General features: G+C 42.0%; 1 protein-coding gene across 1 annotated transcript; it reads left to right on the top strand.

Annotated features, from left to right (window-relative positions):
- Positions 1–234: 234 nt before the first annotated feature.
- Positions 235–21,680, top strand: TBX18 (T-box transcription factor 18). The gene is made up of 8 exons (XM_063150600.1): positions 235–545; positions 1,320–1,503; positions 3,012–3,113; positions 6,104–6,275; positions 12,597–12,764; positions 13,944–14,008; positions 17,586–17,680; positions 20,175–21,680. Exons 1-8 carry the CDS (start codon positions 266–268, stop codon positions 20,897–20,899), a joined length of 1,791 nt encoding a protein of 596 aa, XP_063006670.1. The 5' UTR covers positions 235–265; the 3' UTR covers positions 20,900–21,680.
- The last annotated feature ends 480 nt before the right edge of the window (positions 21,681–22,160 follow it).

The raw sequence follows: 22,160 nt of genomic DNA, 5'->3' as shown, positions 1-22,160 counted from the left end.
AGGAGGGGAAGAGAAGGAACGCATCTGCAGAAAGGAATAGAATTTTTTTCCACTGAAAAAAAACCCAAAACAATCTCCCCCCCCCCACCAAAAAAAAAAAAAAAAAAAAAAAAAACTTGGCTGATAACTCGGATTTAAAAAGAAAGGCGAGGAAAAGCCCCAGCCCCTTGCCTGCGCGGTCGGGAGGACGGGAGGGCGGCCGGGCGCGGGTGCCGGTGCCGGCGGCCGCGGGGCGCCTGGATGCGCGGGCTCTAGGGTGGCGGGCATGGCCGACAAGCGGCGGTCCTCGCCAGGCACCACCATGAGCCTCAAGGCTCACGCCTTCTCCGTGGAGGCTCTCATCGGGGCCGAGAAGCAGCAGCAGCAGCAGCAGCAGCAGCAGCCGCCGCCGCGGCAGCCCAAGCGGAGGAAGCTGGGAGGAGAGGACGAGGCGGCGGAGGACGAAGGCGGCAGCGGCTGCTGCGCCAAGAGCTCTCCCGCCGCCGCCGCTGCCGGCAGGACCTGCGGGGACATGGACCTGGGCTGCGCCGCCCGCGGCCCCGCCGGTGAGTGCCGCCCCGCTCCCGCTCCCGCTCCCGCTGCCGCTGCCGCCGCTGCCCGGCCCCGCTCCTCGCTCCTCGGCCGGGCTCGGCATCCCCGCTCCCCGCCGCGACCGCGCTTTCATTCCCCGTTATCCCTTCTGTATATCCACGCTGCGTGGGCACCCACCGCCCTTCCCGCCGGCCTGGCGGGGAGATCCGCGGCGCCCCTCGGGCCCGGCACGGGCAGGGCGGCTGCCGGCGGGGCTGTCGGGGCCGCGGCGCGGTGCAGCGACGGCGGGGGCTGTCCCGAGCCCTGTTTCCGAGGAAAGGCAAAAGCTTATATGACATATATGTGTGTGTGTGCTGCTGAAAGTGCATATGCAACTGTGTATATAATTATGTGTGCATATATACATACATATATATATATATATATGTAGATGTATGTATACGCATAGACACATACACAGCGCCTACATACATGTGTGTGTAATTTGCTGTGTGTGGAGGGGAGCGCAGTTTCACGCCGCAGAGCAGAAGCCCGTAGCCAAACGAAATGCGCCGCCGTCCTCGCACCCCGCACGGGCTGCGCCCGCCCCGGCCCGGGCCCGGCGTGGCGGCGATGGGGGCGGCTGGTCCCTGGCAGCCCGGCCGCGGTCCCGGCGCTCGGGCTGCCCGGTGCCCGGAGCCGAGGCTGCGGCCCGGCCGCTCGGCCGGGGCTCAGGGACGCCCCGATGGCGAAGTGCCCCGGCCGCTGGCGCTGCCCCGGCCGCTAGCGCTGCCCCGCTCTCTCCGCAGGCGGCTGCGAGGACGGGTTCCTGGCGGGCTCCCCGGCCGCCTCCCCCGGCGGCTCCCCCAAGGGCTCCCGGCCCGGCTCGCCGCTGCCCGCGCCGCAGGCGCCGCGCGTGGACCTGCAGGGCGCCGAGCTCTGGAAGCGCTTCCACGAGATCGGCACCGAGATGATCATCACCAAGGCGGGAAGGTAACGGGCACGGCGGGGCCGCCACCCGCGCGCTCCCGGGCGGGCGGGCACTTCAAAGCGGGCCCGAGGCGGGGGAACCCTCCAGATTTACGAGGCAGGTAGATGGCGATAATGTTAGATGGGCACGGGAGCGTGTGGCGTTTCGGGTTTCCTGTTCATTAGGGCGAGGTCTGGGAGCGCCGTGCCCTTCTGGGGGGAAGCTTTTCCCCTTTCCAGGGGATACACATGGTAAAAACCTGGGAAGTATAAAAGTATTTGAACTTATTAGAAATTACAAAAACATATTTTATTGAATCCATATGCTACCGTCTGCATTTTCAGAGAGGCTTTATTAATGATTGAAACGCAGTCTTAAACAGGACAAAGCTGCATTTGTCTTAAAGAGAGTCTAGTCGGGGAATTTCTGTTTTATCTTACAGGTGCACTGAAATAACAGCAAAAACTAGTTAGCCGTAGTCAGGTTTTTACCTTCCTGCTTATTCAGAAATGGCGGAGATAGGATTTTTGTTTACAGTAACTACTCTTAATGGATTGGTTTTTAATATATATATTTGTTAGCACAGCAGCAAATACTGAGTAAGCTGGAATAACTTTCAGGTTTATAAAATACAGAAGAGTATTTTATTAGCGTGCAGTTAGGACTTTTTTTTTTTGGTGCTTCAAGAATGAAATTTTCTGTTAAAAAGCATACCAAGCTAAGAGCTAAGGGCAGTTTTATGTTCAAACCACCTCATTGGTTAATTAATCCGTTTCTCCACAGAAGGATCTAAATCTTGAACGTTTGGGGTTTTTTGTCGTTTTTGTTTTATTTTTTTTTTCCAGAAATTTGCTCGTAGGTTCCTTTCTGCTTTCAATAAAGAAGTTTTACTATACCTTTCAAAGACAGGGTAGCTCTCGCACTTCACCTTTAGTAAGCTGCAGACAGGAAGTCCCGTGTCAATAAAGACCATATTGTTGGGTTAGAGCATGGCACACTGGCGTTTATAACTGCATCCTTGCGGTGTTATAATTGTATCACCGTAGATTTAGCTTTCTAATTCGCTGCTACAGCAATGATACACCATTTTTCTGCTGTCACTTGAACCTTAATGGCAATTTGCCTTTCTGTAAGCCTCGGGCTTCCTGGGTGGAGGTGGTGTTTGCACATCTCCAGGAATACATTTCTTACTAATATCTCAAATGGGTTTTAAATGTGTGTACTGCTAAAGTAAAGTCTCAAACCCAAATGATTTACTGTCTAACAATAAAGTTGAAATGATGTGGTAATAGCTGTACTCCCAAAGCGTATCCCCAAACATACAAAGCATTGTTCGAGTAAATGCACTTTAGAAATCTGTTTTGACATATCGAATGAGCCATTTCATGGCTATGTAACTATAATCGTCCAAAAGGACTCTGTAGGCTAAAAGGAAGAACGAGGAAAATCCCACGAAGCGGTTACTTTTCCTAAACAACCATTCCCGAGTCTGTTTCGTATTAAAAATGACCTCTCTCTTTCCAATGTTCAGGCGGATGTTTCCTGCAATGAGAGTGAAGATCTCAGGTTTAGACCCACATCAGCAGTATTACATTGCTATGGATATTGTGCCAGTGGATAACAAAAGATACAGGTATGGTGACTTTAAGGCAAAAAACATATGATGTAAGTCATAGGCTGCTTGGCTGTTGGAGGAAAATATTAACACAACATAAATTAGCAGAAGATCATGTTTAACTCTCCTTGAAGGTTCTTATTTTCATCCCAGTGTATTTTAGGAGACCATATTGTACCAAGTATGCAAAGGCAACTAAAATTTGTGTTGAAGCTCTTTATGATACATTTGCCTCACACTGTGTATGTACTGCGGGCAGATGCTCAGGTTGGGCTTTCAGAGTGCAGTTCTAGGGCAGTCAGGAAATGTTATAATATTTTATTCCTGCTCCTGTCAGTAGGAATTATTTCCTATTAACCAATAAATATGAAAATGTACATTTTTTAGTGCCAAATGGTATTACCATTAACTGATAACATTATTAGCATGGATATCTGATTTAAATAACTTACAAGCTATGTAATGTGACTTAATAAGTAAGTCATGCTTCAAATAGCTTATAGAATTTAATTTAAAAAGTGCGATATTTGGTTGCTTAAACTAAAAAAGGTAACGTTTCTAATTACTGTTATTTAAAGAATTAATGGCATTGCTGTCTGGAGAATGCTGTGAGGAACAAAAGAGGTTGTTCTCTGAACATGTAGGAGTAGTAATGTTGTGCTAAGCTCTCACTGTTTCGAGGGTAGCTGTGTTTTGAGGGAGCTGCTTGGGCTCTGCAGAAGCCACTTGTCCCGTGGAAGGAAACCTTTGCAGCATTGGCCCGCAGCAGTTCCTGTTGTGAGCTGAAGCCGTTTCCAAGGTCCTGCTTTCCAGACGCAATCCCTTGCTCCAGAGCAGCCAGGGGGGAAGCCTGGCCAGAGCAGCTCAGAGGAGACAGGATCAGGTCTTCACCAACTGCGGGTTTGATTGTTTTAACCTATACTTAGCATAATGTAGGGATAAACCGCTGCAGATTTAATTCTAGAACTAGGAATATTTCAGACCATGATTAAAAGGTTGGTTCTGCAGGAATGCTGCCTTGTTTCCTAAGCCAATGCTGTCCTGTGTTTTTCCTGTACTTACCTCATTGACTGCTATTTTGCCATTTTCTTGTGTGGTGTATTAGACCTTTCTTAGGACCGTTTTTGATTTTGAGTTTTTCTACAAGGGGCACCAGACACCAGGGCTGACGATGCTCAGCATATACAGTCAGGGGATTATTTCCTGTATCTGCCATAGAAGGAAAAAAAGCTTCTTTTAGCTCGTACCAGTGCAGTACAGTTCAAATGGAAGCTTTTTTGTTTTTTGCTTTGTGTGCATTTGCTTAACAATCTAAACTAATTTAATAATTCCTAGAAGGTCTGAACAATTCATAAATCCATAGAAAAAACAAGGTAATAATTCCAAATTTATTAAAATATTAATACTAAAAATTAAAAGCGGTTATACTGAGTATGAATTGTTTAAACCTCATTTCATTTAAAATAATTGCAGTCATACTGACCTACACTGTCTTCACAGTGTGCTACATGGTGCCCAGATAACTGAAGTAACTTAATGAGAGTTGTAGGAAGGATGGTATTTTCTTAGTTGGCAAACTAAATTTTTTTAATTCATGTATTAGTATGTATTAGCTTTTATCATGTATTCATGCCTTTAAGCTTTCCACTAAATGTCAATGTCTTACATGTTTTACTTGGTGCCTCTTCTCTTTCTATTCTGTGCTTTTTATTGCTGTCTGTTATTTCAACTCTGGCTGTTTGTGCAGCTTCACACACTGTCTTGCAGATCTTTAAATTCCATAGAAATGACAGCAGTCACATGGAGCCTAGTCTTTAGACTGCTGACAGAGCAGATAGCAAAACTAATGGAAATGAAGAAAATTACATATAGGTCTGGACTTCCAGCAAAATTTGACCTTATAAATATTTGGAAGCTTACGCTGTAGCTCAAAATGTGTATTTATCACTGAATTTTTATTTATGTGCATTTATAAGTTTATTTACTTTTCCAAGAAAAGCATATATTTAGTATAAACCAAGAAATATAAAATAAATGAAAAATCTTACAACAGTGCTTTGGGGTGGAGAATTTGTCTGCAGGAGAGAATTTCTCCACCATTCTAGATCTTAGCTATGCAGCTTGATCTGAATTGTATGGAACGACACCTGCATTGGATCATTTTGTTTTCTGCTCTCACTGTGTTGCTTGTCTTTTTCTAATAAGGAACTGAATTGTGCAAATATATGATTTGATGAAGTCTTTCTTGTTTTCATTTAAAAATACAGCTGAATTACTGGATTTTTTACTGTACTTGAAAAAGATAACTTTCAATTAATGCTTTTTAAACTGCTTTGTGAAGTGCCTGCCTTCAAAATAGGTTTTTAACCAAAGCAGGCACAATTTTTGTTATAAAATCATCTTGTCAGCACTGGCCTATCAAATGAAATACAGACTCAATGTTTTCATTTTTTTAGCCTTTTTGCAATACTATTTAAGCCTATTAATATGGCCTACTGAAATATCAAGAGCATAGTTTCTCATACTTTCATTGTTTTTCTCTATCATAATGTTCTTTCCCTTCAATAGCTTTATTTATAGTCTTTTCTTAGACTCAACATGATAAATCTTCCAAATATGGAATTACTACTCAATTTGATAAAAGAAGGACCAGATTCTTCCCTATTTGCTGATGCCTTTTCAGAGCAGAGCTGTAGCAGTCAATGAACTGACACCAGATTAAAGCTCATTTTGAAACCTAGTGTTGAGACTGTGACTGATTTTAGAAAGAGCAAGGTTAGGTCAGAGCATGGATTTTAACTTTATTTTTGCAGGTGCCAGGACTATGTTTTGAAACAAACAAACAAACAAGCAAGATTTCTTTTTATTTACGCAAAATTGTGCTTTTTCATGTTTTGTTAATTGATGGGCTTTTGCTATGAGCACGGGCCCCAGTTTATTCACGCTGAACGGGTCTAATAGATTGTTTTGGTGCTAGTGGTTAGAGGAATTTGTTTTCTTTTTTACAGGTATGTCTACCATAGCTCCAAGTGGATGGTGGCGGGTAATGCTGACTCCCCGGTGCCGCCTCGCGTTTATATTCACCCTGACTCACCCGCCTCGGGGGAGACGTGGATGAGACAAGTGATCAGCTTCGACAAACTGAAGCTTACCAACAACGAGCTGGACGATCAGGGGCATGTGAGTACTTGCTCTTTCTCGCTGGCATGATGTGTTGCTCAGCCCTGAGAGGCTCTGACGCGCAGCTGCGGGGTGCCAGAAATAGGCTTGACTTTTCAGAGTTGTTTTGGAACTTCACTGTCCATATCTAAAAGCTTCTTACTTTCTGCTCCGATAATTAACTGCTTATTAGAGCCTGCTGTTTTACTCTCCCCTCAAATAGAGAACTCCTTCTGCAAAGTAAGACTTTACAAGGCTAAATTGCCTAATACAGAGGGGCAGAATTGCGCTCAGTATTTCCCACCGAGTGTGTTACTCCTCCGATCGAAAAGGACTCTAATTCACAAGTGGCTAGAAGAAACATTAATAGTGTGTAATAACTTCACGTGAATAAAAATACTTTTAAGTATTTTCTTAACCTAAACGTTTGTGTGAAATCCCGTGAGGTGTTAATAATTGCAGTCAAAAACGAACAACATGGGAGCTGGGTTTGCTCCGATGATGATTTATTGCATACCTTATGAAGCAAGACCCTTTCACAGCTGAGGCTCATTACTTCTGGAAAAGCTGGCGAAGACGTATGCAGTATGAGTGTTCTGTTTGCAAGTTCTAAATTGTTTAGTTATGACATTATCTAATGTGACAAAATGTGTTATGTTAATATTTCCTTTTCTCTTCAAAACTGTTGAAACATGACAGATGTAAGCCAGTATCATTCCAGCAATCCCTAAAATAGTTTTACTTGACACCTTAAGAAATAATTAAAAAACGAGGATTGTTTTTAGTTGGGGTGAAGTCTTTGATTTTACAAACCCCTGTAATAAATGACAAATGTTGGCATCCTTTCAGAAGAAGCATCGAGTTCCAAGTGGCAGAGTTTTAAGATGTTAGAGGAAAGTTTTGAGACAGAATGTGGATTCCATTGTCCTTAGTATAACCCAATTTATTAACCAGGATACTTTCTCCTTCAAGGAAAGGAGTGAAAGAAAATATACCTGGCACGGAGCACAAAGATACCACACTCATCTTTCGGTATGGTTGTAGCTCTGTGACATTGAGCCAGGTATTTTGCTAATACATAGTCAGAGATTTTTCTCCCTAATTTGTGTTTGGAAATGCAATGATCAGAGGCAGGAATACAGGCGCATGGCTGACCTAAAAAATGTGATAACAAGGATAAAAAGACTTCCATTTGTGCAATAATTTTCATTATTTTATTTTGTTCTTCCTTAAAAGAAATGGGGGGGGGGGGGGGGTATTCATGCCTCTTAAGTTAGCAGTGCTTTTCTTAGGATAGTACAAAAGAGGTTTTATATTGCTTCTTTCCAGAATTACAGTTATGGGGTCTTATTTGGCCGTGTCCATTTGAGTTAAGGTTAGCACGTGAAGTTCCTTTAGTTTCCCCAGCATTTGTGTATTTGTGATTCCTCTCAAGCAGGACTTGTTTTTCCCGAATCCTGAGTCTGTTGTAAGGGATTTGAAAGCGAAGCAGATGCACATGGATAAAATGTTGCTTTTCCAGCAGTGAGCTGGTTTTTGTACTCAGTGGGTGCAGAGGGACGATCTGCGGGTACTGTGTGGTCCACCCGTGCACTTGCAGTTGCAAACTGCCCTGTGATAAAATCTCAGCTATGCAGAGAAATGTGTTATTCTTTTTTTCCATCCCAGACTTTAGCTTTGTGCTTATTCTGAACTGAAACTTGTGTAGTATACGCAGCACACCATTATTTGTAATACGGGGAGATATAAATTTTCTGGTCTTTAGTTAAGTATTTTGGCTTGGAAACGAGCGAAGCAAAGCTCAAGTACAGTGATTTGAGACACATTGAACTGATTCAGAGCTATGGCAGTGCCCCTCCTCCCCAAAATGGAAATTTAAGTATTAAAATAAAAGGACAAAAGAAGGATGACTGTAAAATAATTTCATATTTCTCAAATCTGGAAAATTGCAAACATGTCATTCATAATTACCAGAAAAGGCAAAAGCAGAAAGCAGAAAAGTGTCTCTTCCAATGGGTACATTTTTTCTTTTAAAGCTATGGTAGTGTGGAATGCTGTATTGAAAAAGCTATGTAGCCTCTGAATGCCTCTAGCAATAATGGAAAACGAATAATCATATTTTGTGATGAATATAAAAAAAACAATTGTTTCTCATAAGCAAGAAGAAACCATTTTTCTCAGGAGGGTACCAGGGGATGGATGGCGAATTAGAAGAGCTAGGAGTCAAGGCTGTAGAGTCCCTCCAATATTTACTCTTATATCAGAAGTTCTGACTCTCCCACCCCTGTACGGGACATGGGGTATATTTTAGATCATTAGAAAGTAGTTTTTTTTCCTCTCGTGCGTAGGCAGAGTGGTTCAGAGAAACCTCAGTGGGGTTTCCACCAAGCAGCATTGGCCTTTAGCTGTTGTTCTTTGGGAACGCTTTCCCTGCTTTCTGCTTCTGGCAATTTAATCCTTGTTGAACTTGTTCCTTTATGCTTCCTGTGCTTGTTGGAGGTGTAAGCTTTTGCAGAGTTTTTGTGTTAAAGTTCTGGGGGTCGGTTTTGATCTTGAAGGCTTTGAGGTAGGGAGCTTGCATTATGTCAGTCTAGAGCCTTTTTACCTATTCTAGAGTATTAACTCTCAGGATCTCTGAGGGAAGTGGTTCATGTCAGTGGGAATAGAGACAGCATTTGCAAACAGGCTCTGAGGTAGAATTTGTGTGCAGCAATTATGTTGTGGCAGTAGTTGGTGGCAGCCAGTTCCTTCCCCTTGCGTCGTGTTGCCCTGGGATCAGCATTCTGTGGAAGGAGATCAGCCACCTCTAAGAGCCTCACTGCTCGAGCACTTTCCAGGTTCCGTGCTGCCTGCTGCTGTTTTCATCAGCATTTCAAGTGGGACTTTGTGACTGCGCAGTTTTATAGTGCTGCCGAGCTCAGAGGTTTTTGAAGTACATATCTGCACACAGGACACTCTCTGATACACGGGTTCCACTTGTCATCTGCGGACATGAAGCAGAATTTGTACAGACATGTTTTCCTTGTGTGTTTCTGATCTCAAAAGAAGTTCCAGAGTGAATTTCCTGCTTTGGAAATACTATAGAGTCATTAAGACACACACTATAGCTTTCATGTGTTTCATCTAAGTTGTGATACTAAGGAAAAGTAAACCTGGATTTTGCAGTTGTCACTGAAAAGTGCATGGTCTGGATGCTCTTTGTTAATGTCTCTCATCCCTCTCTCATCTGTGGAGTGAGTGCTGCATTGTAAAAGCAGTCTCTCCCACTGGCTGGTTAGAGCTGGCTAATTTTTCTATTTCAATGCAGTTTTTAAACTGAATTTCAGTGGAGGGGAAAAGTCAACATTTTTTATGCTATTTTCCATGCTTTTCAACTGAGTATTTTTTGATGCAGAGGAACATCTTTTGACTTTTAGTGAAAATGAGGCTGTTAGTGTGTTAATTGTTCCTCGGTGGTTGGGGTGGGTTTTTTCCCCATTCGAAAGTGGGGCGAGGCTGGAAGCAGAGGCGGACTGTAACTCTGCCCAGACTTGGCTCCAAGTAGCGAGCTCTGCTTACACTCAATGGGCACTTATATGTTCTTGTCACAGTGAAAAGCTGTGAAACATCAGTATTTGCACTTGCAGTTTTCATCTTAGTACAGAGGGAATCTGTGCTCCTCAGCCCCACACACTTCCCTAACTGCAGAGAGCCTGCGTGCTTGTGCTTCGGAGGGCGGATAAAGGGGGATTTTCAGCAAAAGCAGCAGCAAGGAGTGTGTCGGTAGTGGGGAGGTGACCCTGCAGTCCTGGCACAGCCAAGTGCCTGGAGCATTGGTGTCTCCCCTGTGAAGGAGTTTCAGGCTCTCATTTGCTCTGGCTGAGATGGCTGTGCCATGGTGGTGCTCACGCTGACGGTCAGCTCTGAGGCCTCATCGTGGCAGCAGCTCTCAAAAGCCATTGCAGAGGTAATCCCAGCCTTGTGTGGCTGCAGGAGTTCTGGCGGCCTTTGCTCTGCCTCCTACTTGCCCTGTCTGATCATGATTTCTTGACAGCTGCTGTGGCCACAGTTTAATTTTACTTTTTGTGAGAGGTTTATTCCCGCATGAAGTGTTTTCATCTTGTTCTGTGAGGACTTTGTAGAGAGAGGCAGGCTCTTCAGCTGTGAGTTGAATGTAATGCCAGTTCATATTTGGGAACACAGTGAGATTTCTGATTTTTGTGTTGGATTTTAAGGGCATGAAGGGAAAGTTGCTGTTACTGCAGATAAACTGTTAGATCCCATTGGTGCTTTTAAATGTGAAAGCCCTGTGAAATGAAATGCCAAAGTCCCCTTTCCCTTAGCTTTTTCTTTACAGTAGCTTTGGGTGATGCTTTGAATAATAGAGCTAGATTGTTTTTGGAGTGGAGATGTTGCATCTCCCTCTCCTTTTATGTCCTGTCTTCATATGTTGCATTTTAATTCACAAGGGCTTTGCAGTTATGCATTATTTAGAGTCTGGAGTCCTTCAGATCATGAACAAAGATCCCATTGTTAGAAGACATGGTACAAAATCAAGAAAAAAACCTATTGCTGTGGAGTTGCTAATTGCCAAAACAGCACGTCAGCACAGAAAATTTCAGTAAAAGACAGAGGCCAGACAGGTTGTTCCTAGGAGATGACATGGATTAGTTTAGCTGTAATAGCCACCCAGATAAGCAGTGGGAGGTGTTCATCCGTGTGCTGCTTTGACATCGCTTGTTCTGATGTGTGAGCAGAGCTCTTTGTAGCTGCCAGGGTTATCACTGACGTGTGGGCCAGCAGTGGTTTGCACCACAGAGCTGATGGGGCCAAGGAATCCGTGTGGGAGAGAGCACGGCATGCTCAGGGGCACCCAGACAAATGGCAAGGCACGGAATTGCAGTGGATATGAACCGTGCAACATCTTTTCTTGATGATTTCTTTTTCTGTTGCACCGGCATCTCCCCTGGTGCCACTGGGTGTTCACAGGGAAGCGGGGTGAGGAATGTGCTGCCCTCTCTGCATTTTCATTTTGTAGATCTTTGCCATTGGAGAACTGAAAGGAGTGTTGTAAAAGAGAAATCACTTTTGCACAATAAAAAGTCTTACTCTGTTCAGAAACTCGAAAAAGACTTCATATGAGAACATCCATAGGACACTCCCTGAGCAAATTAATTGGAGCCTGTGATGTCATTGTCAAAACCTTACTTAAGGGCTAATATAACCCCTGATTATCCAGAAACTGGCCTTACCAAAACAGGGTCATGTAATCTGGCCAGGACCAAGTGTATTAAACTAGCCAAACTCTAGTTTATCCAAACAAATGTAATGTCCTCTATATAATTTGGGTGAATGAACTTCCATGGTGTCTGACATAGGGGCTCTGTTGAGTGCTTGAGCACACGCACATTCTGAGCCTACTCAAGGAGCAGGAAATTAAAAAGCTTCCCCAGAATGTTGATTAGTGGTTCCACAGGCCAATAGCCATAGGACTGTTTATTTATCAAGTTACTAATTTCTTAGGTCTTCCAACAATAATAGCTGAACTTCAATTTTTTTTTCTTGAAATTTTTTATTTTAATAGTGGTTAGCTGAAGTGGAGTAAAATAGAGGAAAAATTCTGTATTTTAAATCTCATTTAAAATTGAGGTACAGTACCAAGAGGTATCTGTGTGTTTAATTTATGCAGTATGCATCCACTCCTCTTTTATGATTTATTTTTGATTGAGTTTTTTGAATGCTGGGAAGGCTTTTTAATTGAAATTCACTGTCTGTTTTATGGATCGATTGCTAGTAACACTTTGGAGTTTTGGATTTTGTTATCATTTTACTCTTAATTTTATGCTTCTTCAGATTGTGAGAGTCTCAGTTTGTGTTCCAACCAAGATTTGTTTCCAGCCTTTGGGATATAAGGAAAAAATTGCTCTAATAGTACATCCTGAAGATTCCAAAAACACAAGGCAAATTTCTGCTGCTGTTAATCCTGTTAGGTCAAATCCAGACTTTAGTGGAAAAAAGTGACAAAACTTTCATAATTGTAGTGGGACCTAGACTTCATTCCTAAATTCTCTTTTTGTTTTTTGGAGTTTTTTTTCCTTTTTTTGAGCCAGTTTCAAATGAGCCAATCTCTGAATTTGGAGCTCCTTAGTCGTAATTTTTAAAAACTTAGGGTTGGTAATAACATAAATGCACGGGGATTAGACTACTGTAACAAGAACCTTCAGAAGGTTAAGGAAAACATCTGATTTCCAGTAAGTGGCATGGTAAACACATACCATAATCTGTTCCAAAAAGCCATTAGTCCTGAAACAGCAGGGTGTCCTTTCTAACAAATGTTATCTTTTTCCTTGCATGACTGCATAGATTATCCTTCACTCTATGCATAAATATCAGCCCCGTGTCCACGTCATCCGAAAGGACTGCGGCGATGACCTGTCCCCTGTCAAGCCCATCCCTTCGGGAGAGGGGGTGAAAGCCTTCTCCTTCCCCGAGACAGTCTTCACCACTGTCACAGCATACCAAAATCAACAGGTAATTCAGGCTTGCTGGTTAGCACTTTGCGGGCTTTTCAGAGCAGACCAGAGATGTAAGAGATGGGAGAAAAGTAGACGCTGTCATTATATCACTTATGAAAATAGAGCTATCTGTTTTCTACTAAAAGTAGCTTTCACTACTAGTTAGTATTGCTGTAATGCCTGGAGGCTGTACCTGAGCCTTCAGAGATGCTGCATGTAAAAAACATCTTTATTATTATTAAGATCACGCAGTCCAATTAGCATGCTTAATTGTGTCTTGATTATAAAAACAGTATTGAAGAACAAGGCAAAGAGCAGTCTAATTTTTAAAGGTGTTTCTGTACCTTTAAATGTGGATATGTGTCAGGAGAGACTTTTAAAAGCACTTTTGTTCCTGACTCCAGTGCTTTTAATACTCCCAGGACCTTAACAGAGAAGCTGAGTTCTGAAGAAACTTGCAGTTGTTTTTATTAACTGCATTCAGCCTATATTATTAAGGACAATTTATCTGGATTCAAAGTCAAAAGTGAACTGCAGGTTGTATCACTCAGCTCTTTCTACCTCTCGTTTAAGTATACATAGTTATTATTGTCACCTTTTATTACTTCCGTATAAATTATTGCAGCTGTGTTTTTTGAAATTTTGAGATACTCATTGATAACTTCACAAAGAGAGGAGCAGGAGAGCTATGTAAATACTGAAATATAAGTTTTTGGTGATTTTCCCATTTATTAAAATAAATTACAGTTATTTGGGGTGTGGTATGTTTTGCTGGGTTTTTGGTAATTTGTTTGGTTTGGGTTTTTTTTTTTCATGGAGGATAATAACGTAGAGATAATCTCTCTTTTCACATTCCCCTCTTGACCAGTACAGAAATAAAATTTAATTTAAATTTCATTGCAGTTAGACAGTGAAATCTCTTAAATGAAGAATGACATTTGCCTGAAGTTTTTTCTCAGTAATTCCTGCTGCCATTTGGCAGCTTTAAATACCTATTAGCTTCTCCAGGGACATGCAAAAATAATGATCAGAAGATTGGCCCTTATTTTGCTATGTTTCAGGACAGCAATCTTAAACCATTCAAATATGAAGATATTTCCTCTGTCAGCTTTTTTTTCTTTCTGTCAGTAGAGTTTGTTTTCTGTGCTACTTATCTGAATTTACAGGCAACAATTTTTCTTAATAATATTCACAGATAACTCGTCTGAAGATCGACAGGAACCCGTTCGCCAAAGGCTTCCGAGATTCGGGCCGTAACAGGTAGGCGCTGGGGAGGAGCTGGGCGTCTGGCAGGATCAGTTTGTGGAGGCTGTTCAAAGCCAGCACTTGTACCTACAGACAAACTGATTTGAGAACTCAGACTCCTTGGGGGACCGCTCAGACTTCCCAGCAGTGCTCTCTGACCACCCCTCTGACCATCCAGGTCAGGAACGGGCTGGCACTGGGCTCGGCTCACGCGCTCCAGTTTCCTTTCACTGGCACACCATGGGGGCTGCAGATGGACTTAGTGTATACTCAGGTCTGTGATTTCAGGCTGCGCTCGAAATCTCCTCTTTCTCCTGGCTGGAAGCGAGTTGCCGATGCCATTGTCAAACCACAAGCTCAGGTTCTCTTGCAAGTAAGGGGCACATAGGATGGGTTAACGACTGTTTCCTCGTTAAGGGGGAGAAACTGGTTTGTGCAGTAACCTTATGTTTAGTGCACTTGCCTGGGAGGTGGGAGACCGGTATTCAAGTGTCTATTTAGTCTAAAGAGTTTTAAATCCACTTCCTAGGTGAATACCTTTCCTAGCAGGCTACAGAAGACCTTGAAATGAGGCTGGTTTCCACGTCTTCTGTGGTGGATGGACTGATTAATTGCTTGTTGTCTCTTGATCCGTGAATCTTTCAAAATAGCAGTGGGAAATCTGTGTAGTGCAAAGTGGAGATTTAGGTCTGGTCCAGGCTGCCAGTGCCAATGAGGTATTTTATCCAATGACTGTTTAATGCAAGCTACTTAAGCCTGTTTTGAATTGTATGTTAAACCATTTCAGCTAAAAAAAAAAAAAAAGAAAAAAACCAGTATTTCATTGTGGTGTATAGTATACATCAGTTCCAGCTACCACATTGTGTTTGGTGTCTGCAGCTGCTATATTTATGACCAGGCCTTGCAGAGAAGGGAGCAGACTGTGCTGGTAGGAATGATCAGAAAGTTTCTTTTTGATAGTTGTTTTATTGAGCTTCTCTGTTAGCAGAAGTTACAGCATTAAAGCCCATTTTACATAAAACCCAAGTTACATAAAACCTGAAGCTGGACAGTAAATGACTATAGTTTTTGGAAAATGACTACTTATAGAAGGGATGACGTAGTTGCAAAGATTTACAGACATTCACTGTATGAATTCTATTCTTTTTAGTATGTCTGAGATTTTGTCTTCTAGCAAGAAATAAGAATCCGTGTTCTGGCCAATCACATAAATAGAGTTTTGCCCTCTTTTGTAGGTTTCTGGTTAGAAATGAAGTGAACAGTAGCTTCCAGGTAAATGCAGTGACTGAAGAAGCAAAACATGCTGTGTGTACTTTGGGAAGAAGAAGAAGGGTTGCCATACGTGCCCTGTTTGAAAGCTCTCTCTCCCCTAGGCAGTGTCTCTGCTGTGCTTGCTGTTTGCAGAACTAGAAAATAAGTACTATGGAATCTCCTAAGTGTGAAACCCCGATCCTCTGAAAAGTGCAAATTTAGATGGACCTAGAATTTCTTCCATAAGAAACAAGAGAAGATATCCTTTTAGACAGCAAGGAAAGAATTGTTCAGAAATTAGTTTTGAACAGGTTTTGATGTGGCAGGACAGCTCTGGAATTATCTGAGGAGGATGCAGGAGTGCTGCATCTGCAGCCACACGAATACAGTTATGGGACTGGGTGTATCCAGAGAGGGGGTTTTTGTTTGGCTGCTAGGAATAGTATGGTTCAGGCACTGGGAAATAAAAGCAAGATATTTTGATTGAAAGTTATTTTAAATGGAAATTGATTAGGGAGGGAAGTTCTGAAGGAAGAGTCAACATCTCTAAAATGTTTTGGACCAGCCTTTAGATAAGGTCTGAGTGTTTTTACTCTACAAACACACTCGTTACAGAATTGACTCTGCAAACTCTTGTTTGTTGCAAATTGACATTGTTTTACTGAAGTCAGTATCACTGTTTTATTTTGTAGTCTGCATTACTGGATAAGTATGTTTGGCAATTCAGCTCAGAATTTTAATTGTCAGGGAAAATTTCTATTGCTATACTCAGCAGATTATTGTTTTGCTCTGTTACTAAATACTGACATTAAATCTTAAGGTTCTGTTATCCTCATTGTTTAGCTGGTGTTTTTATCATTGAGGCATTTTAGTCTGCAACAAGGTTAAAAAAATACTGTGGTTAAATTATACCAAACTTTTCAATATTGTTTTTATGCAGCTATCTCACTCTGCACTGCTGCATTCAGTAATTCAGTTTAATTAAAAATATGCCCTTCTAGGTCATTCCTGTTCAGTCCCATGGGCCATTTTACAGAAATCAGTAGCTTCACCTTTTAAAAACATTTCCAGTGCATTTGCAAAGTGCAACAGACTTTAGGTGCTGAGAATAGTTTCATTCTTCAGTTGGACCTTAAGTTTGACCCTATAAAACCTTTTACTCAGGAAAGGACCAGAATTTCTCCCTTTAAATACTTTGGGAAAAACATGACTGTTTTGTTAAATAAACTTGGGCATTTGATAGCACAAATTAGGGTGGTGATAAAATGCGGAAATTGTTCAAAGGCATCTTGTATAAATTATCGCCTTGGCTACACTCCTCCAGGAGGTGGCTTTTATCTCCGCTTTAACTAGAAATGAAAATTCACCATTACTGCAGAAAATTAGGGCTATCTTTTTAGGCCAGGTTCAGCTAATAAACGCTTTATAAATGTTTCCTGACAGGCATTTGTGTTCCTGCGGGAAGGAGTAGTAGCAGAACATGCCGGTTGCTTCAGCCTGGGCTATTTGCATAATTCAAGTTTACAAACACTGCTGCTCAAAGGCAAGCACTTGTATTTGGTGTGTGCCTGATGCTGACACTCAACAGGCCTCTGGGGCCCAGCAGCCAAAAATAACACCAAAATTATACCTCTAATTTTGCATACCTCTGAGGTGTATTATTCACAAATAATTGTCAGAAAACAAATGGGCCTTTATCTTCAGGAAGCAGAGAGTTTTCTGAATAGTGTCTGACACCGTTGCCTACACAGTTCTGATTTCTCGGGACACTGTTGCAAGAAAAGAGCTAAAACTTCTAGTTTCTAAAGGTATTTTGCTCAGCAAAACAACACTGTTTTTTTTAGACATGATTTTGGTAGCAAAATAGCTGTACATCCTTGCCTTGCTGATGTTCTAAGTGCAATTTTCCAGCTCATCAGTAATGACTGGGAATCCTGTTTTAATAGAAGTTGCCAGTGGATCACCTTTATTCTAGGAAGAAATAGCAGATTATTCCTCTGGCATTAAAACTAACTGCCAGAGCAATGATCTCTTTAAGAAATATACTAGCAAAACATTTAAAATCATTTTAGCCAAATCTTCCCACTCAAACAGCCCTCCCAAAAGGCACAAAATATTGAAATAGAGAGCCAGGCCTGTGGAATTGGAAAACACTTTGTGCAGCCCAGTGGTTGCAGGTCCCTGTGGTCTCATGGATGGGCTGTAAGGCTCTTTTCTAAAAAGTAAAATCAACTTGAAAATAATCCTGAAATATTTATATGTTTCTGAGGTGGAGTATTCAGAGATGTGTGGCAAAATACAGCTTGCTTTCATGACACCATGATTCTTTTGTTCTAAATAGAATGGGACTGGAAGCTCTGGTAGAGTCTTATGCCTTCTGGAGACCTTCTCTGAGGACACTTACATTTGAAGACATACCTGGGATACCCAAACAAGGTAACAAGTGTCTTTGTGCTCTTTCAAAACAAAAATGAAAGATGAAACTTTGCCCACCATACCTTACAAAGCTTTAGGTAAATGGTTTTGCCTCACAAGGCAAAACCAACTAACTAACCACAGTACAGCCATCCCCTCTCATCAGAGTTATTCTAAGTTAGAAAACTAATGCTAACTCAACCCCAATGGCAATAAAAATGTTAGATTTTGAAGAAAAATCAGATGACATGTGGAGGAGAATACCAGTTATTTAAGGATTGAATGACCTATTCCTTAGTGTTATGCTCTGGCTAGATACAAAAGGTAGAGATCACTTAGAGATGAATTCTGTTGTACACATCCAAACTGCAGCATAGGAATTACTTGTGTTTTTAAGAAAAAAAATTTAAAACGGAATGAGAGAAGAAATGTTCTTTTAAGTAATGAATAAATAGGAGGAAGCCTAATTTTTTTTCTTCTTGGAACCTCTTTATGATTCTTAAAGACCTGAAAATTGTTCAGTAAACGGGCCAACAACTTTTTCTGCATCCTAGAGCTTAAAGAAATGCATCACCTCTCTGTTTTGATTTTTGCTGCTCTTCACTCTTTGTTGAAAAACTTTGTTTCCACTTTTCCCACTGTGCTGGTAGTGTCATGAACGAGAAAAATATTTCAATGGCCCATTTGGACAGAGAGTGTAAGCTCTGTACTCTTTTCTGAGTTCTTTTATTTCCCAGTTATACTCCAATGCACATAGAAAACCTTTTGGCCTTTTCCCAGCTAAATCAGACATTTTGCTCCCAATTCTTTGCATTTTCTGCTACCAAATTTACAGACATCCGGTCTGGTTTCTTGATAATGTATTGATTGCAAAGCTGTTAAACATCTTCAGAGCAAAAACTCAGAACATAGAGAAATTCAGAAAAATTGCTTTTGCCAGCTTTTTGTTTCACTCCTTTGAGAAATCTTGTGTATCAGTGCTTGATGTGGGCAACTGAAAGGAAGGTTTGTGCCAAGTCATTGGATGAGTGTTGGCAGAGTTTTGGGGGTGAAGGATGGCCTCATCAAAAAGGCCTTTAATGAGAAGATAGAATGGCACCTGAAATACCTTGTCAGACTGTGTAAGACTGAAAGGCAGCTGATGATGCAGTTAATCCATTTAGGAGACTGAGCTGCTTTATTGGCTGTTTGTGTGTAGGAGCATTGTTTGGGAGCAGGGGAACTGCTGCCCTGAGCTTCTCACTTCCTTTTCTGCTGGTGCCTGAGGTTAAGAAGATTGTTGAAGTTACTCTTGATATTCTGGGAATGGAAACTTGCAAAATCTTTAGCCATCTATACCTTGGACATAGAGACTTTGTGAAAGACCCCACTAGAAATGTGTCCTGGTTGTTAATGCTGAAAGTGCCCATCCTCAGGAGCGGAGGCACTGATGGAGATTAAAAGAAAAATGTGTCTTATCATTTCTGTAATGTGGCAGTGCCTAATGACGCCTTGTGATTGTGGTGTCCTGTTAACAGAGAAGCAGCAGCAGGCAGTGTTCTTTAATAATGTATTTTTCTTTTTACTAGCTCATCTATTATGATAATCTGTTAACTTATTGACAGAACTTCTCTCTTTGCAGCATCAAGCTGTTTGATTGTTAGTGTGATTCATAAACAGAACATCTTCCTTGTTAAGTGTCTTCTGCCTGGGAGACTGTAAAAGGCCCCAGTTTTCAGGAAGATGCAATCTTTTAAGAAAAAGAGGTCTTCCTTGCAGCTGGGAAACTTTCAGTCCTGAGAAAAGGCTTCACCTGTGGCAAGCATTGTGCTTTCAGGAGCATTCAGCACTGGTATTTGTAACATAAAGTTCTGATATCAGTAAATGAACAATTTGCAAACAGTTTGCTGCAAACCTACCCATTCCAGAAATGAAGCAGCTATGTGCAGTGTTCAGCCCTCACTTTTCCTTCAGAAGTTATTCTGAATTTTTTGGTTGTTCTCAGAATTTTTTTGGTTTGAAGTCAGAAGTTTTTTTGTTCTGAAGTTGGGAATTTTCCCAAAGCTGTTATCTGTGAGAGCCTCTGAGCTAAGTATCTGGTTCCTCAGCTGGTGCTCTGACAGTGACAGGCACAGAGCACTTGAAACACATTCTGCACTGTAGCAAGAGCATAGACAAGCCAAAACTCATTGAAGAAGGCTTCCTGTGATGGGGTGCTCACTTGGCTACATCTTAACTGCCATGAAATTTCCTTCCATGTCATAGAAGAGGCAGTTAACCTTTTGGACAGGAGCTCTAATTACTGAGCGACGGTTGTAAAAACATAACTTCAATTCTCTTTCTTGGTCAAGTTGTTTCTTTAGAAACATGCATGTGGTTCACTCACACATTTTCCTGCGCACGTATGTAAAAGTTTTTAATTAAAATGAGTCGGATTTCATCTCAAGGGTTACTATAAAAGACAAAGGTCTTGATCTTTCACCTAGGAAGCGGACCTTTCCCAGTGTGCTTCTTACACTGTAACATCCTCTTCCAGGAAACGCAGGTTCCTCTACTTTACTCCAGGGATCTGGCAGCGGGGTGCCATCTACCCACCCTCACCTTTTACCGGGCTCCCCTTGCTCCTCTCCAGCCTTCCACCTCAGCCCCAACGCCGGCCAGCTGTGCACCCTCGCCCCGGCTGACTACACGGCGTGCGCGCGCTCCGGCCTGGCGCTGAACAGGTACAGCTCCTCCCTGGCTGAGACCTACAACCGGCTCACCAGCCAGGGCGGCGAGACCTTCGCCGCCCCCAGGACTCCCTCCTACGTCGGCGTGTCCAGCAGCACAACTGTGAATATGTCCATGAGCGGCAGCGACGGGGACGCCTTCAGCTGCCCGCAGACTGGCTTATCCATGCAGATCTCAGGGATGTCTCCGCAGCTCCAGTACATCATGCCCTCCCCGTCCAGCAACGCCTTTACCACTAACCAGACCCACCAAGGCTCCTACAACACGTTTAGACTGCACAGTCCCTGTGCGCTCTATGGATATAACTTTTCCACATCCCCTAAACTGGCTGCCAGTCCTGAGAAAATCGTTTCTTCCCAAGGAAGTTTCTTGGGGTCCTCGCCAAGCGGAACCATGACGGATCGGCAGATGTTGCCCCCCGTGGAAGGAGTGCACTTACTTAGCAGTGGGGGGCAGCAGAATTTCTTTGACTCTAGGACCCTAGGAAGCTTGACACTCTCATCTTCTCAAGTGTCTGCACATATGGTTTGATGAAGCCTTTCAGTAAAAGTACAGTATGTTTGGTGTCTGCAATGTATTTCTTTTGGAATATGAAAGGACACTCGATGTAGCTTGTAAAGTGTGTGTATATATAATATGAGAGGAAGTTTCACTGAAATTTTGACTTGCTTCTGGCCAGATTATCCTCCTATTTTGAGTTACACGGAGTTTGCTATGGTGCAGACTGCTTTAGTTTTCTGGTATAATACACTTAGTTGTATAACACGTTGGGACATATGCAACAAATTAAGTAAGACTTCCTCCCTTTTCCCCCTCCTCTGTTCTAACCCCTTTAAAGAATGAAGTGACACTTGGAGTATTAAACAACACAAAAAAGCCCACTTTTATTTCCTATAGTACTAGCGAGTTTCTTTAAAACATTCATACAATAAGTTGATGCACCAAAGGCATTTTACAGGTTTCTTCTGTTATAAGTGATAAAAAGGGTATTTGGACTTCTTAGTGTTAAGCATCAAGCATCCAGCCTACAAAGTAAATGGAAAGATTAGTTTGCCTTCTCATGATACGCTGGTTTTAGCTTATCAATGGCACAGCATTCTCACTAGAATTTGTTTTTTCAGCATTAGTCTAGATTTACAATTATATATCTGAAGACAACGCATATTCAAATTGTGGTGATAGGAATAATTCAAATCAACAGCACTAGAAGCAGCATTCCTTTGTATGAAAGGAACATTGGGGTGCTTGCTTTTTGTCAACGGTAGGGCTTGATGCATTTTTTCCTCCATAAATATTGCCTATAAAACATTTACTGGACAGTAGGATATTCTAATGTATCTTTGTTTTTTATATTTTTACTTTTTTAAAGGAAATTCCGTTTGATTTAGGGAAAAAAAAAAAAGTGAGCAGAATGAGAAATTCTGTTATTGGTTTTACCTGTTTTGTGTGTGCGACATGTTTTGGGTTTGGCTTTTTTTCTTTTGTGTTTGCTTGGTTGTTTTTGGTTTTGTTTCTTTGGGTTTTTTTTGTTGTTGTTGTTTTTTTTGTTTTTGTTTTTGTTTTTTTTATTTTTATTTTTTGTTGTTGTTTTTTTGTGTGGGTTTTTTTTTTTTGGGTTTTTTTTTTTGTTTTTTTTTTTTTTTTTAATAAGGGCAAAAGGTCCTGCATCCTCAGTATTACAAAAGTGACCCAGTTTGCCCAAAAGTGTTTCTGGAAGCAGAATGTTGTCATAGCTGCCTTCCTGCTGCTCTGGTTTTGTCTTGGAGTAGGAGAGGTTTCCTTCATTCCCACC

The sequence above is a fragment of the Melospiza melodia genome, chromosome 3 (assembly GCF_035770615.1).
Source record: "Melospiza melodia melodia isolate bMelMel2 chromosome 3, bMelMel2.pri, whole genome shotgun sequence".
Classification (NCBI taxonomy): domain Eukaryota; kingdom Metazoa; phylum Chordata; class Aves; order Passeriformes; family Passerellidae; genus Melospiza; species Melospiza melodia.
This window is presented reverse-complemented; position numbering and strand designations above follow the sequence as displayed.

What these genes read in the sequence shown, in the direction of transcription:
- TBX18 (XM_063150600.1), top strand. Translation starts at nt 266, where the DNA reads ATGGCCGACAAGCGGCGGTCCTCGCCAGGCACCACCATGAGCCTCAAG. An exon ending in CGCCGCCCGCGGCCCCGCCG is followed by an intron (nt 546 to 1,319) that starts GTGAGTGCCGCC and finishes CTCTCTCCGCAG; the next exon opens with GCGGCTGCGAGGACGGGTTC. An exon ending in ATCATCACCAAGGCGGGAAG is followed by an intron (nt 1,504 to 3,011) that starts GTAACGGGCACG and finishes TCCAATGTTCAG; the next exon opens with GCGGATGTTTCCTGCAATGA.